This window comes from Formica exsecta, unplaced genomic scaffold (assembly GCF_003651465.1).
Source record: "Formica exsecta isolate Colony F162 unplaced genomic scaffold, ASM365146v1 scaffold26, whole genome shotgun sequence".
In the NCBI taxonomy this organism is placed as follows: Eukaryota; Metazoa; Arthropoda; class Insecta; order Hymenoptera; family Formicidae; genus Formica; species Formica exsecta.
In genome coordinates, this window is record NW_021849866.1 from 3,830,670 (window position 1) to 3,845,964 (window position 15,295).

Below are 15,295 nucleotides of genomic sequence, written 5' to 3' on the forward strand. Positions count from 1 at the left end.
TGTCGAGATATGACATGAAAAAATTTTTCTCTTTGTAATCATTATTTTTATAATTAAAAGTAAAAAGACATATAATGAATAAATTGAATTTTACGTAAAATTTTCTTTCATAAACCCTTTTATCTAAAAAGAGATATGATAACAGACTATCTGTATAGTTGCAGACTTCGATACGAAATCGGAGTTTTTGTGAAGACCTTAATAGATAAGTAAATTCTTCATCATCGCAGAAAATGCGACAATTTCTGGTCTTATCACTATCCTTCTTATCTAAGAGAAGATACATGTGCGATATATATACATTATAAAATTACCTCTTTAATAATTTATAGTACAAAGGATATTTTTTTTTATTAAAACTCAGTTATTTCAGTTTTTATATATAATATCCAATCAATCGAAATAAAAAGAAAAAAAGGAAACGCGTTAAAAATTATATTCATTATGTTTTCTTGAGTAAACAGTCCCTTGATTACAATTGCAACGGAAAGATAATACATGATACGATACAATAGAAAAATATGATAAAATAGCTGATTTTCCGGAGGAGAAAGAATGTTTATACAAAAAAATTAAGAATATTTTCGAACTTTACTATAAATGCCACTTTTACAAAAGCGAATGCTCACAGGTACATCTTCTTAGTAACAATGACATAAAAATACAACATAGAAAAATCAATGTATGAGAAATATTTTATAAAACGATGATAAAACGAGTAACATTGATTAAAAATTACGATGGTTATTCTCTAACCTAACACATTAGCAACAGTCTGAGAATTATGTTATTACATATACAATTTTTATCCTCATTATAATCAAAATAAATCTCTCTTGTACATATAAAAAAAAATTACGTTATAAAAATAAATTTAAAAAAACTAGAATTAGAAGAGTTTGCACTTAATATATTATAAACATTATAACTAAACAACATAAAAACTACGATATAAAGAAAATTTGAAAAGAAATCAATATATTAATAAAATACATAAAACCATGTATCACACACGCTTATATTCACACAAATATGCATAATGCGTTAATTATAAATAAAATGCAAAGCTGAAAAACAGAAAACTTTCTTTGTTCACAATATATTTTTCTTATGTAACTAATTGTTAACAATTTTTGTGTTTAAAGCTTTTGATTTTACAGAATGTGTGTTACTTTGATTAAATCCTTTGGATATATCTTTCTTTACACTTTTTGTAGGTATATATAAATGTCATATATTAGTTTTATGTATAAACAGTGCAAATAGTTTAATCTAAAACTCGTGTTTTATGTGAATTTTCCCACTTTACTTATATTGTTTAAACTGCAGTTTTTAATGCCTCCTCATCTTCGCTTGAAGTGTCCATTGTAAAACATAACTGGAAATTAAAAGATGTATATGATAATATAAAATCAAACATAAAAAATTAATATTTAGAATTTTAATCTAAAGTAGTACAAATATAAATATTATAATTTTTACCAGATTATAAACCATGATTAAAAAAAATTTTAAAGCCAGTTTATACAAAGGAACAATTCGAAATATTTTATATTTATTCTTTTATAATGATATGTATTTAAGATGTTAATGCTTAATCGATACATACCTCATCCAAATCTGGTCTTTTCAGTATTTCTTCGAGTCCTGATAATTTTTCGAGATAGTTTGGCACATTGCAAGCGTCGAGTACGAAAGCAAAACCACGTTGGCAATATTCTTTAATCAAAGGTATAGAACAAGCCGTACAGAATGGAAATCTGTGTGTAATCGTCAGTTTCATTTCGTGGCTCCAAAGTGAACCCCGTATTGTGTGAGGTATACCACCTAATAATCCTATTAACGGATCATCTATGTTTGCTTGACAATCATCGTTGTCGTTATTCATAAGCGCTCTAGCTGAAATTCTTGAAATTACATAAAAGTAGATGAATATAAATCAGATCTATATGTAAAAGATAAAAATAGATTAAATGTTATTAGAATAATTTTAAGTAAACGAAATTCGTATGTAGTTTACTTTTGCGGATGTTGTGTTATTGCCACAAGTAATTCAACTGCTAAACCTGCGGCGATTTGCGATAAACCTGGCCGACTGACGGTACATTGTTGATCGAGTGTTCTGTCCGTTTGTGACTAGAATGAGAATAAAAAATATCATTGAATTAAAACATCATATGTTTTAAATTAGTATATGTATATCAAAACCTGATATGAGATATATCTAAAATAAAGCAAACACGCTTACGTTTCCGGGTTGGGTTACATCATTACAAAAATAACACCCAAGATCTTCTCCTGCAGGATTCTGTACTGTTAGATTAGGTGCGACAAAATCAGAAAGATTACGTGTACCGTACCGTTGTACTGTATACGAATCAAAGCCTAAAGCAGCGTTAATGGCTATTTTATTCATTGTGGCACACAAGAGGGTTGGTAGCCATCTGGCTTCGCGCGAGTCCAATAACAAGAACACCACATCGTGACTGCTTACGAGTTCATGCAATTTGCTCACTGCTTCCTTGGTCGTTTCCATCATGCTTTGGCCGACAACGTGACCAGGCATAGGAATATACAAAACCACACCTTCCACATTCTAATGGATTAAAATTAACAATTAAGCTTCTCAATCAAATATACATATAAATGATATATGTATTACATCATGTATGTTATATATTATATGTACATTAAAATTATATCTCATATATTATATTTATATTTTAATAGATTTGAAAAGTAATCATTTTTGAAAAAGTTACAAGAGATCATTATTATTATGGAATTATTTTTGTACAAATATTTTCTTCATTGAAGAATTACTATATGAAAACATAATTTTGATAGAAAAAAAGTAACTTGCCATGTTAGGACGTATTCTGAGTAAAGCATCTTTCGCAGCATGCGCTTTATATCGATGTTTCACTGCATCTTCATGTGTATATAGACTCTGGCGCACTGTATTACTGTGAGAAACATTAGAATAATCTACGACTGTCATATTATTAATACCCCAACCAAGGAGTACTCTCGCCACAGAACATCCTAATGTACCAGCACCCAACAGAAGGCATCGTAGACCACTGATCTTTTCCAAATCTAGATCAGGGACAAGACGCCATTTCATCAGTTTCAAATTTAAATTGATCGCTTCGTCCAATAATCTAATGTAACATGTAAACATAAATGATAATCGTGAACTTTTATGTATAGAAATCAATGTTGCTTAATTCAAGAAGGTCAAAGAATTCTTACTTGGTAGGATTCATGGTGCTGGATAAATCCGCGATATTAGGACCCATTTTTCCATTCACATTAGCTTCCCAACCTACTAAATGATCTTCAGAAATAGCTTTCCTTATACTTTCCACATCTCTATCTTCTTTGATTTTAAGTGTGAATACAACTGCAGTTTGCATTTTATCACTCCTTATAGATAAGACTTTGATGTTGTGTTTTGAACAATATGTAGGGCAATGCCACAGTAATAGGCACAGAAGATTTCGCAAGGGCCATCCAGGTTCTGCACTTGCACAAGGATCATAAAATGCAAAGTATACTTTATTTCTCACCTGATAATATTAAAGGCAAATTTAATTCGTTATTAGAAAGTTATAAATAGTATATGTTTCATTCAATGCCATAAATATAAATAAAAGATAATAAGAAAATATAAGTTCATGAAACTATACCTGTTTCGAATCTCCATTGCTATTAAAGTTTAATTTTACATATTCCACTCCTTTCAACAAGTTATAAACATTTAAATCATCCTTTCCGGATACAAAAACTGTGAAAAAGTTCCTTGATTTTGCATCCAACTGAAGGAAGCTTGTTTGTAATTTATCTATTTGACTAGTTGTAAATTCACTGTCAAATGATTTTGAGGGTTCAACCAAACAAATTTCTGGCAATGTGAAAGGAGTTGGATGCGCAGCCCAATAATAAAATCGATACTTTTTCAAATCTGAATATGCAAACACGAAAAATACTGAGAGCCGCCAAGACTCTTGCAAAGCTGTGCCATCTCTAATACTATCGATAATGCATTTGCCCATAGTATCGATAAACTTTTCATGATTTATCTGTCTAAATGTTTCATAGGTATTTGTATTAATCATATAGCCATAGCAAGCTACTCCCGCATTGTGAGAAGTTGTATCCAAATCTCTGAAATTCATCTAAATGAAATCTATTCTATTATATTGATATGCAATTTATATATTATTGTTAATGGCTAATGTTAATGCAGATACAAATTATATTGCAAAATATATTTAAAAGAAAATTATAATCTCTTTTTTGTTAAAAAAAATGAGAAACTCTTCTTATATTTGTGTAATACTTACTCATTAAATGATGTACAATCAAGTGTTAATGGATTAGTTCTTCCCTCATTCATTGATTGAAGAAAGAAACTTCCCCATAAATGTATCTTGGACTTCTCGTCTAATTTCAATTTGTCTATTTTCAATTCTGTAAATTTTGCCCAAAATGATGAGTCCATCGCTGTTTTCAGCTTTGTAAATTTTACCCTTTGTGATGTCATCTTTGGTATTTAATGATTTATTTTAGTCTGAAAATTAAAAACTTATATAATAAGTACAGTTCACTATAAATAAAGTAAAAATAAACACAGTATAAGTGTATTTTTTCGTCATAATAAAAATAAATAAAATTCGTCATAAATAAGATTAATATTAATTATACGATGACACATCGAAAAATTTCTTAAATTGTCAATTGCGTTAAAAAATGTAGCGAACCTTAAATGTTTTGATAGCGCAATTCACACATGCAAAGTTCCAAAGTTTATCTCTTGTAACTACGAATTGACATCAATAAAAACACGCGAACATAACAACGTGCATTTTCTCTGATTTTCTCATAAACTTTCTTCTTTACCATTAAACATGCTTTCTTTTTCGCATTTGTTTTCAGTATAATCGTATGAGAATAATCATGATGTTCATGGTTTACAAATTTACATCATGAGAATAATGAGATCAGTGTTGATTGCTTTATACTTTATACAGAAAGAATCCTGAGGCCTGAGAGCGGTCATCCCCCCGATTTAGCTGCAACCCAAATTCAAAACGCCTCTATGTGCACAAAACGTGCACATTGAACTACATAGCCATGTGCATGATACTTCCCAGTGGGTAATACGCTATGTGCACGGGTTTTGGTTCCATTCCGTGCTATGTGCACGTCAATAGAATTGTCCGACAAATGTATCGATCCGATGCAGTTGACGAATATAGTATAATGATTTCTCGCTATTTTGCTAATTTCTTATTTATTTGTTATAATATTAAAAAATAAAAAAGTTATTTTTTATTTTTATTAACTAATACATATATTATTTGTTTCAAATTAATCTTTTCATCCATCTCGCGTATAAAAAAAAAAAAAAAAAATTTTAAGTGATTAAAAAGTACTATAACAAACTTTATATTTAAAAAATATATCATATATATAATAATAATTATATATATTTAACTTTATGTATACATATATGGGTGATTCTACGTCAAATCAGATAAAAAATCGACCTTTTTTGATCTTGTATTTTTTAAATCGACCGAAATATTTTTTTTTTGCAAAAGTTATAAACAAAATAAAATTTTCATGAAAAATGAAGATGTTAACTTAAAAAATTAATATCTATGGTTATATTTGTCGTAAAGATTTAAAAAAAAATGCATTTTAAAGCTAAGAAGACAATCATTTTTATAAAAATAATTGTAAATTTTACCCTTTGTAATGTCATGGTATATATGCCGAGTGACGTTTTCAAACGCAGCCCTGTTGCATAAAGAACACACATTCGCAATATTTATTTGTGAAACTTCATGTATTCCGTCATAAATTCAGAAGCTTTCTCGGCAAAAATTCGAATAAATATCTTATTAATATTATTATTATTATAATAATGATACTTATTGATTTAATTTTTCGAAGAAAAAATTTATTTTTTAATGTTTTATCTCAATAGCAAGTTTAATGCTCTTTATATAATGATTGTAAATTTTTCATTAAAGAATAAATTTTTAATTATACTTGAATGCTTACATCAGAACATTTAATTTATATAAATAAGAATGAGAAAATATATATATAATTGTAAAATTAGAGCAAAAAAACAAAAAGAATAATGAAACAAAATTCTTTCAAAGAATAATTGAAAATGATGTTTTTCGCAAGTTTTCACAAAATTATCTTTGTCTTTAATAATATCTCTTATCGCGAAATTTCAAAATGAAAAAATATAACGTATCAGATATGAAAAGAAAGATATACATATAAAAGCTAGACGTTCATATACTTACACAAACATCAGCTGGTTACATAAAGAAGATTCGCTAGATTTATCTGTGAAACTTCATGTATTGTGTCATAAATTCAGAAGTTTTTTCGGCAAAAATTCGAATAGATGATCTTATATTAATGTTAATCTTGCGGATTCACACGCGAATTTTTTCGCGCAGTCTCGGTACCGTTCGCAATAATTGGAAGCATTATGTACATTTATGTTGTCAAGACGACATCAATTTCTTCGCTCTTTAGTACGTGTACTTGCCCGATGTATTTATCCTCGTCCTGACAACAATCGTCGAAGAAAAATCACGTTCCTACGTAAAAAAATGTCTTTGTATTCGACACCTATCCTGTATTTAAATATGGGCGGTGAAATGCTATACATTTTGCGACAGAGGTTGAAGGCGCAAAAAATCGACGCCAACAAAACAATACAAGGCGAGGACGAGCACGCTTAAAATATTTCGAATATATCTCATAAATACTTTGTTTGCACATATACTTTTAAATAATTTATGTACCTTAACAACACATATATCCTCTGGATGTCTTCTGGACATGTGTGTTGTTAGGGTAGTGATAATTTTTTTATGATAAGTATCTTATAAAAATCTTTCACAAAACTGTATCATACATGTATTTATTTGTATATCATTTTTTAACTTTTTTAAATATTTTAAAATAAGTGTGTAAAATTAAAATCTTGTTAAGATTTACTACTCTTTTTATTTAAACTTTTGAAAGTTAATTATAATAAAAATGTTTATATATATGTATTATTATTCTATAGGAAGAGAGAGAGATTTTAATGTTAAGTTTGATGAATATTTACTAATCTTTTTATATGCTCTTCATTCATCATTTTAATGTATAGCAGCATTAAAAATTTAAGATTTTATGAATATTAATGTTTTGCCAAAACGTGAAATTAATTACAGTATTGGACGATGTAACCGCCGCTTTATTCAATCCTAAGATATTATCGTCGATATTCATGGAGTCGCCGATGATCGGTGTATCACACTTACGCACCACCTTGGAGAATGTCGTTCTCTCGTCCATCATGAAGCTAGATAGAAGTAGTATGGACAAACTATTCGATCTGATGATTATGATGGTCAAGTATCAATTAAAGGCGGCCACTGGACCAAGGGAGGTCATTCTCATTATTCTGAATCACATAGACGCGATACGCGATATGGTCAGCGACACGAATGCGCAAAAATGCGTCACCCTGGTGCAGGAGATGGTCATTGACGTGAGTATAATATCTTAGTTTAACGGGATATACGGGAACCAATGATGAACTAATCCATTTCTTCTTCAACGGGTAGTTCTACGGCTGTCTGACTTTTGAAGAGGTCTGGAGTGCGCGGGAAAGCTGTCTGAAGGAATTGGAATCATATCACGTGCGAGTCTCAATTCTTCTGCGACGTGGTCTACAGAACGAGGACGCCAGCTTCAATCTTACGCCTCATGGGTACAATGAGAGATACATGGAGCACAGGAATACTCTGGGAGCCATGAAGATAAAGAACGTGAGCCCTGAAATGTGCTGTGGCGGATCTTTTGACACTTTTGGTGACAGAAAAACATTATTAGGCAAAAACATGTAAGATGAAGAGTATCCAGTACTCAATTCTATAGCGTTGTGGCAATAATAATAATTATCGTATTATTATTAGATACTTGCCGACATATGGTGTAACAGGAAGGCAAGATAGTCAACAGTTCTTGAAAGATTGCGGTGCGAAAGCGGAACTAGGTATGCTGGCTGTTCAGCTGGGAACCGAGGAGACCAATTACGAGAGACCATTCACGCTTAATCTACTGTCAAACGTGGACGAGGAGAATGTAAATAATACGAATAAGGAAATCGGTGCTGAAGGAAACAACGCTAAACGAAGCAATGCAGAAAATGAGAAGCCGAAATTGAACGAGGATTATAAAGCCAAACTGGACAATGTATACGCGGATTTTTTCGAGGACGAGCACGAAACTTTGAAACGCAGCATGGACTTGCTCGATCTCCTTGACCAGATCGAGTGATTTAGAATTTTGACTGATGAAATTTGCAGTCACAATTATTTTTCTTATATTTTTCCCACATACTTATACACTTCGCGGTATTTTTGCTAAAAATAAATACATTTCTATACATTCCCCTATTTGACAAAAAGTGCGTTAGTTTTACGTGAATCGTACAAAACGCATACATTACAGAATATTGTAATGATTTTAAATGCATTAATGAAAGTTCTGAGAGAATAGAAAAAACAAATTCTATATATACAAATGCATAAAAAAATTTTAAGATTTTGTTAAGTCTAAAATGTATTTTACACCCGTTCGACCGTCGAAACTGAGCGCCTTAACGATAGCTTCTTGATACTCGCAGAAGGGTACCAATTTATATGGTGGTGGCTGTAATCTCTTTTCTCCAAAGAGAGTTGCTAAATCCTTGAACATATTCTCTCTATCCTGGGATTCCATATTTGCTTTTGTCCAGGCTGTCATCCAAAATCCTTTAAACGATATATTCTGCAAGTATATACGGTACAAATTATATTTTTATATCTTTTGCAATGTTCACAATTCTTTAGATAGTTTTTGATTACTTTAAAAATAAGTGCAGATATTGGTATGGTCAATGGCTCCCGGGACATGCCTCCGTAAGTCACCATAATACCATCTTGAGCGAGATGTCTCAGCACTTCATGTGCACTCTGCCCACCGATGCAGTTGAGAGCTAATCTGGGTGCAGGTAACTTTTTACTTTTGAATAGTTGTGTATTTCGAACTTCATCTTCAGTCAGAACTTCGTCTGCCCCTATGGTTCTCAGTTGATTCTGGATAAAGTTAATTATGTGTATAGTGTAATATTATATGTGCATATTATATTTAATATAATACTGTAAAAAGATTATTATAATGATAATATAGTACCTTCAATTCCTGTATATTTGGCCTGTCTCTAACAACACTGACAGACTTGTAATTCCATACTTTGCATAATTGAATGACCAATTGCCCAACTGCAGAGTTACCACCATTTTGTATCACAGTATCTCCAGGCTTCAGTGGAACATAATCTTTCAGCATTCTGTATGCTGTACATGGATTCACATTCATCATACTGGCTACGATTAGATCAACACTATTTGGCATCTGTAAAATCAGAGACTAAGAAATAACGCAAATATAATATGCCACAAAGATGTTGTAATAGTACACGTACCTTCATAACATCCTTAAAATTATAATTAGCTAGCGTTCTCCATGTTCCAATATTGGGACCATTTGGCACCACTTTATCTCCAATGCGTAAGGTTTGCACATTGGAACCAACTGCTACTATCTCTCCAACTCCTTCATTTCCCGGTATTGCTGGTAATGGAGGTTTGCTAGGATATTTTCCTTGTATCGTATTTATATCAGCTGGGTTCACTGGAGCTAGTAGCCATTTTACGGATACCTTTATTATAAAAAAGACAATAAAATTATGTAACAATTAGAAAATAGTAAACGAAAAAAATTGGCAGAATTAAAATAATAATATCTACTTGATCGCTTGCTGGTTGTTCTACAGTTTGGGTGGTTACTTGAAGAACTTCGACGGGATCGCCGTATTCCTTATATAGTAGAGATTTTACGCAATCAGCGTTAATTGCTGCACTCATTTCTCGAATGCTCATTAATCTACTTTTGACTGATCGCGAAGTCAGCGAAATAGACAATGCCAGTTTACCTCCGAACATAACCATGTTGATAAATCACGCTCTTGACGTTTGATAATGTTAAGAGCAATATTGATAAGATGATTACAAATCACTGCAACGATCGTCAATATTTTGCGAAAATTTAAACTTTCAAAAATTCAACATTTTCTTGAGAATCTAAACTTAAATATGCTTAAATACTAATTCCGCTCTTGTTAAAGAGGAGCTATAATCAGTTGTTGTCATGCGTTGTTAGCGCCTAGCGAATTATTAGGCGGAGAAGAGAAAAAAATAATTAAATTCTTTGATTAGATTAACTGTTTTTTTAGACCTTTAATAAATAAATTCCAGCATTATTTTCAATAAATTTTTATTTGGATGTTTTTGCAATTATTTCTAAATAATACTTATGATAAAATATGAAATATGGTATATATATAAAACAGTGAGAAATAGTTCCTTATGTGTATATGTGGAAATATATTAAGATATTTTATATATTTACATTGTGTTTTAAAATCGTTTACTGTTAAAAAATATTTGTTTCTGAAAAATCTCTTATATAATACATTTGTTATCACAGTAATAAATTTTAGTACTTAAGATATTAAACTTGTTTTCGAACATCAGATAACATTATCTAATCTAAAATCCAATAGTTATTGCTTCGCAATATGCTATTCTACTATATATATTGTAAAATAATTGTCTAATTAATTAATTAATATAATAAGAGATATAATAAATTATAAGTATCTTCAATTTCTTTTTATGCATTTGATATGTTTATAATATTCTCTTAAATTAATAACCGAGAGAAATTATAATTTAATATAATCACATAATTTATTTCTCTTGTATGTCTTTTCTCCTTACCAATCGAGAAGATTTTCAACATTGCCTATTCATATTTATTTTTGTTATAAAGTGGTTGATGTGACGGCGCTAACACCGTGTACTAAAACTGTCGGTGGTAAATCCACAGTCATTTCCGTCAACAACTGCAGATATTGTCGATACATGTCATCCTCGTCCCAGGTGCTCGAAGCTGGCGGTGCAGGCAGATAAATAAATGTCGTTGCAGTTTGAGAGGAATGCTGTTTTATCAATTGATTGACGCTAAAAAATAAAACCAAGAGAAAAAAGTAAGAGAGATTACTACGAAAAAAAATTGTAGTCAAAAAATAAACTGATGCTTACCCCAATATATAAGCTCGGGACATGTTACTCAAAGCACTATTGGACTCGGTACTTGGTTCATATTGATTTTTTGGTTCAAGCAAAGATCTGCCCTTTAATCCTCGAACTTGCTCTCCCCATTCCGGAATCCTTTTAATTGACGCAGAAATTCGCAACAAGTTTAACGATTTCCGTATTCTGTGCTCGTTCGAGATTCTCGGATGTTCGTTCATCGAATTGCAGGAATCTGAGATAGTTAGACTTTCGCTGCCTTCCACGATTTCGCAATGGAATACTCTGAGATGCAAGTTCTTCCAATTGGGTACCATGTTAATAATGCACGCAAGCTGAAGCATGAATAACGACGTTGTGTCGAATGGATCTTGATCGGTCGGTTGAAAGAAATTAACCGGCCACACGTCAATGTATTTCAGATTTGAATTTCTGAAAACAGACATATAAGTGATTATGCAGTAATGCGAAAACAAATATTTTGTTACGAGAAGTTTTTACTCACTTTGTTAACTGTGCTTTATTTAACAGATGGAAGTTTCTACATAGACACAAATTTTTCTTCATTCTCAGAATATCCGAGCACATACCAACGTATTGGATCAGGTCCAGATTCTTTTCACCCGTTGCTTGCCTCAGAGAGAATATAGCGTTATTCGGAAGCGTCGTGGTATTTTCAAACATCGTCGTCGCATATTGAGAATCGAGGAAAAAGTTCCTTGGCGTTTCCTCATCGTAAAAACCGAGAACAATCGTGTTCGGTTTCATCGCGCCCATTCCGGACAGTCTTATTAAATGTTGCATGCCTTCGCGCACCGTTTTCGTTACTGTTAATTCGACGAAGGCCTTAACTTTCATGTGGTCGACTAAACTTAGCCAGTGCGGATATTCATCTATCGTAGGATCAGTATTCTGACTGGCAAATTCGCCGACCTTCACGTGTCCGATAACGTAGAGTCCTCCTTTTTTCAAATCATTCACGAAATCGATGAGAGGACAGGCGGAGCGCGGGGACGCAACCATCAGTAGCATTTGCGGACGCCAGAACTTGACGTGATCCTTGCGCGAATCCAACATCAACAAATATTTTCGGACTTGATGGAATATCAACGCCTGAGATATGCTGCCCCACGGAGCGTTTTTACTCGGCGAGAATAAATGCAGCACGATGATTAAGATTAAACATAATATTATACTGCTGGAAGCGTAAATGCTGTTGATTACAAACATCATTATCAACGTCCCGAGGAGACCTATAGTCGCCGTATGCCATGTAAAGTAATTAAACGTTGGTCTGCAAGAAAGATTTAAGCATTTGTGAGATGCAAATTATATATAATTATATATTTAAAAATATGTATAAATAGCATACCTAAAATTTGGTGCACTAGCGAGTTCCAGTCCAAGACATGCAAGATTGGTAGCGAGATAACTTAATAGAAACAGTACCGAATTAATTTGAGCAATAGTATTCAATGAACCGATGAGTAAAATCGTCTGTACCAAAACCCACGAAGTTAATACCGCTGCTATCGGATTACCGCGCCATGTACCTTGTATTATAAAATTTAATCCCGAACCTAGAGATACGAGAAATAAAACAAAGATATTTAATTATTTAAGATATTTAAGAATTAGACTCTCTCTTATATTTTGCCATTAATTATTTACCGAATACATTGTCCTTGGCCAATGCTTCCAATACTCTGCTGGAACCTATCAAATTGCTTAAACCAGCGCTAAAAGTCGCTGTGAGAATGCCAACGGCGACAAATGGTGGCCAAATATTGATCGGCATCATGTATATGAAATTATTTTGCAGTAAAAAGCGGCTAGTAGTAGCGGCCGTCAATATAGACAGCAAAATATAACATACAAATGTAAATAATACCGCGGATAACGTTCCACGCGGAATATTCCGTCCAGGATTTTTCAGCTCACCTGTTAATCGTTAAACAGATAAGTTAATTATGTCAAACATAAACGAATAATTTTATTTACCGCTCATATTGGCTCCAGCCATTATTCCAGTTACACCGCTGAACAATACACCAAACACACTCGCAAAATTCGTAATGGTGCCTCCGCTTGAATAATCGGCGCTGTAATTCGAATAGAGATTGCTAGAAAGCGTAGAAGATAGTAGACCTGTGTAACTTCCATTTACATGCTCTGTTAAGTTTTGTACCAACGTATTCGCATCTGGTATTGGTATCTGAAGGGGCGTATCATAAGTATTTATTAATTTTATTCATTAACTCAAATAAAATATTAAATAACAACGCGTAAAATATATTTTTAGATATATCGTGGAATTTTACCTCCATCGCGCCTTGTGTCAAAAAACTGATAAAGACGCTACTTAGACAGATGCAGACAACCGCCAAAATTATGACACTGGTTTTCGCGAACATTGCGGCTCCGATAAGACATACTACAAGATTAGCGGTGTTTAGCACGGAACAATATAAAAATCTCCACCACCGGCCGTCTGGTATAAGCCCAGTATTGCCGCTCAAATAACCGGATGGACCAAAATTTTCGACCAAACCCTCAGCACATCCAGAGATGCAAAGTGCACTGGATACTATATTGGCCATAAAGAAGAGGGTGCCGATAGAGCCACCAAATTCAGGCCCTAATGTACGACTAATCATAACTGCAAAAGAATTAATAGGAAAATACTTGACATTTTTAGATTTAGTTCCCAAAGGTTGTTATAATTAAATTAATATTTTATAGATCTCAGTTTAGAGGATGAATTTCTCTCAATTATATATTATAATATAGTGTCAAATATAAGCAGAGCTATGTAAGTTGATCTATTGATAAGCTATCTCAAAGTGACAAGTTGGCCGAGTTGACCAAATAAATAATACATAGCTGCCAGATAAATAATACGTAGCTGCTATTACTGCTCACAATGAGAAAAGGATACAGTAAGCACCACCACCCTCCACGGCGCCATTTGTCGAAATAGCACAAACAGACGCAACTGTGAATAACAAAATACTATACGCTATAATAAACTGAACTAGAGTGACGAGTAATCCTGCATTGCCCACAATATATCCTATAATAAAATTATCTATGTTAGTAAGTAACAGATACTTGTATATCATAAAATGTCAGACTCTTATGAATTATTGCTCACCCATTCGTATGAAAACTAAGGCACTGAACATAGATAATGTAACTGGGCTAAATACACCAGCAAAGGTTCCCAATGTACGAGTGCCATCCACACCAAGATTCCCAAACTCGACATAGCCATCTCCCTCTGTATGAGCTGTCCTCCCAATTTTAAAAATATTACTCAGTCGTTGAAGCACACCCCTACCATGGATCAGCGGAGCTTTTTCACTTGTAATCCTGACGTGCACAGGATCCGCATTTGTAGAGCCAATTTCCGACGCAATCATCTTAAAATCGCTAGACAAATAAATTCAATACAATTAATAATTTTACAAAATCAAATAAAAATCATTTTTTTAATGTGTATAAAAAAATATACACGTTGCAATTTTTATCAACGTAACGCAATTGACGCAACAGTTATAATTATACATAGCGGATGTTGAACAGATTTTCGGATTAAACGGAGAAAAAATTACGATATTAACTATAAACAAGTCGTAAAATAAAGGAAAATAACTCACCTTTATTACTTGCATGCGTAAGAAAATATAAAAGGACATATAATCGAATTAGTCATACGTCAAATGTGATGTCATACATCGAGCATCCAACGCTCTAATGCCAAACTTGTGTTTCGATCTCGAATTGAGGTTAATAAACTCGCGGTATATTTGCCGCCGTCTACGTCTTCATATCTGAAGTTGAAAACTTCTAAATTATAGTGCATGGGGTGCACTGTAACCCACGCATTCGACGTGGAATTGTCCAACTTTAGGCGATAAAGCATATATGACTTCCAGTGTACACACAGCTGAAAAATCTCTTTTCGTCATTGATAAGCGATTTTTTTCAAGAAGGGTGATCTATTGCATCAAACGTGACCTCTGGTTAGCAAACATAACATTGGGTTGAGAAAAAATTCCCTA

At 32.6% G+C, this 15,295-nt stretch overlaps 4 protein-coding genes across 7 annotated transcripts; 1 reads left to right on the forward strand and 3 right to left on the reverse strand.

The window, feature by feature from the left end:
• Nucleotides 1-576: 576 nt before the first annotated feature.
• Nucleotides 577-5,292, reverse strand: LOC115236786 (ubiquitin-like modifier-activating enzyme atg7). 4 transcript variants are annotated; one of them, XM_029809476.1, is made up of 9 exons: nucleotides 5,028-5,292; nucleotides 4,350-4,576; nucleotides 3,693-4,170; nucleotides 3,256-3,572; nucleotides 2,864-3,164; nucleotides 2,249-2,596; nucleotides 2,021-2,136; nucleotides 1,610-1,907; nucleotides 577-1,378 (listed from the first exon to the last, which is right to left on the reverse strand). In XM_029809476.1, the coding sequence occupies exons 2-9, from the start codon at nucleotides 4,547-4,549 to the stop codon at nucleotides 1,319-1,321; spliced, it is 2,118 nt and encodes a 705-aa protein (XP_029665336.1). In that variant the 5' UTR covers nucleotides 4,550-4,576; nucleotides 5,028-5,292; the 3' UTR covers nucleotides 577-1,318. The 4 variants fall into 4 exon arrangements, with proteins under 4 accessions (XP_029665336.1, XP_029665335.1, XP_029665334.1 ...); XM_029809475.1 differs by having other exon boundaries at nucleotides 4,906-5,292; XM_029809474.1 differs by having other exon boundaries at nucleotides 4,767-5,292.
• A 1,048-nt stretch (nucleotides 5,293-6,340) lies between these two features.
• Nucleotides 6,341-8,377, forward strand: LOC115236810 (protein OSCP1-like). The gene is made up of 4 exons (XM_029809503.1): nucleotides 6,341-6,759; nucleotides 7,260-7,579; nucleotides 7,656-7,933; nucleotides 8,007-8,377. Exons 1-4 carry the CDS (start codon nucleotides 6,534-6,536, stop codon nucleotides 8,368-8,370), a joined length of 1,188 nt encoding a protein of 395 aa, XP_029665363.1. The 5' UTR covers nucleotides 6,341-6,533; the 3' UTR covers nucleotides 8,371-8,377.
• A 20-nt stretch (nucleotides 8,378-8,397) lies between these two features.
• On the reverse strand, nucleotides 8,398-10,304 carry LOC115236809 (enoyl-[acyl-carrier-protein] reductase, mitochondrial). The gene is made up of 5 exons (XM_029809502.1): nucleotides 9,885-10,304; nucleotides 9,560-9,796; nucleotides 9,268-9,489; nucleotides 8,940-9,170; nucleotides 8,398-8,862 (listed from the first exon to the last, which is right to left on the reverse strand). The coding sequence occupies exons 1-5, from the start codon at nucleotides 10,083-10,085 to the stop codon at nucleotides 8,632-8,634; spliced, it is 1,122 nt and encodes a 373-aa protein (XP_029665362.1). The 5' UTR covers nucleotides 10,086-10,304; the 3' UTR covers nucleotides 8,398-8,631.
• Nucleotides 10,305-10,546: 242 nt separating this feature from the next.
• Nucleotides 10,547-15,223, reverse strand: LOC115236851 (solute carrier family 12 member 9). Its single transcript, XM_029809565.1, has 10 exons — nucleotides 14,891-15,223; nucleotides 14,386-14,663; nucleotides 14,170-14,304; nucleotides 13,553-13,890; nucleotides 13,233-13,446; nucleotides 12,903-13,172; nucleotides 12,604-12,811; nucleotides 11,737-12,525; nucleotides 11,241-11,663; nucleotides 10,547-11,159 (listed from the first exon to the last, which is right to left on the reverse strand). The coding sequence occupies exons 2-10, from the start codon at nucleotides 14,651-14,653 to the stop codon at nucleotides 10,961-10,963; spliced, it is 2,844 nt and encodes a 947-aa protein (XP_029665425.1). The 5' UTR covers nucleotides 14,654-14,663; nucleotides 14,891-15,223; the 3' UTR covers nucleotides 10,547-10,960.
• Nucleotides 15,224-15,295: the final 72 nt, after the last annotated feature.

What these genes read in the sequence shown, in the direction of transcription:
- LOC115236786 (XM_029809476.1), bottom strand. Translation starts at nt 4,549, where the DNA reads ATGACATCACAAAGGGTAAAATTTACAAAGCTGAAAACAGCGATGGAC. An exon ending in GATTGTACATCATTTAATGA is followed by an intron (nt 4,171 to 4,349) that starts GTAAGTATTACA and finishes GATGAATTTCAG; the next exon opens with AGATTTGGATACAACTTCTC. An exon ending in TCAGAATACGTCCTAACATG is followed by an intron (nt 2,597 to 2,863) that starts GCAAGTTACTTT and finishes TTAATCCATTAG; the next exon opens with AATGTGGAAGGTGTGGTTTT.
- LOC115236810 (XM_029809503.1), top strand. Translation starts at nt 6,534, where the DNA reads ATGTTGTCAAGACGACATCAATTTCTTCGCTCTTTAGTACGTGTACTT. An exon ending in CGCCAACAAAACAATACAAG is followed by an intron (nt 6,760 to 7,259) that starts GCGAGGACGAGC and finishes AATTAATTACAG; the next exon opens with TATTGGACGATGTAACCGCC. An exon ending in ACATTATTAGGCAAAAACAT is followed by an intron (nt 7,934 to 8,006) that starts GTAAGATGAAGA and finishes TATTATTATTAG; the next exon opens with ATACTTGCCGACATATGGTG.
- LOC115236809 (XM_029809502.1), bottom strand. Translation starts at nt 10,085, where the DNA reads ATGGTTATGTTCGGAGGTAAACTGGCATTGTCTATTTCGCTGACTTCG. An exon ending in CAAATATACAGGAATTGAAG is followed by an intron (nt 9,171 to 9,267) that starts GTACTATATTAT and finishes AACTTTATCCAG; the next exon opens with AATCAACTGAGAACCATAGG. An exon ending in TATCTGCACTTATTTTTAAA is followed by an intron (nt 8,863 to 8,939) that starts GTAATCAAAAAC and finishes ATATACTTGCAG; the next exon opens with AATATATCGTTTAAAGGATT.
- LOC115236851 (XM_029809565.1), bottom strand. Translation starts at nt 14,653, where the DNA reads ATGATTGCGTCGGAAATTGGCTCTACAAATGCGGATCCTGTGCACGTC. An exon ending in GGCTGGAGCCAATATGAGCG is followed by an intron (nt 13,173 to 13,232) that starts GTAAATAAAATT and finishes AACGATTAACAG; the next exon opens with GTGAGCTGAAAAATCCTGGA. An exon ending in TCCCGAGCTTATATATTGGG is followed by an intron (nt 11,160 to 11,240) that starts GTAAGCATCAGT and finishes TTTATTTTTTAG; the next exon opens with CGTCAATCAATTGATAAAAC.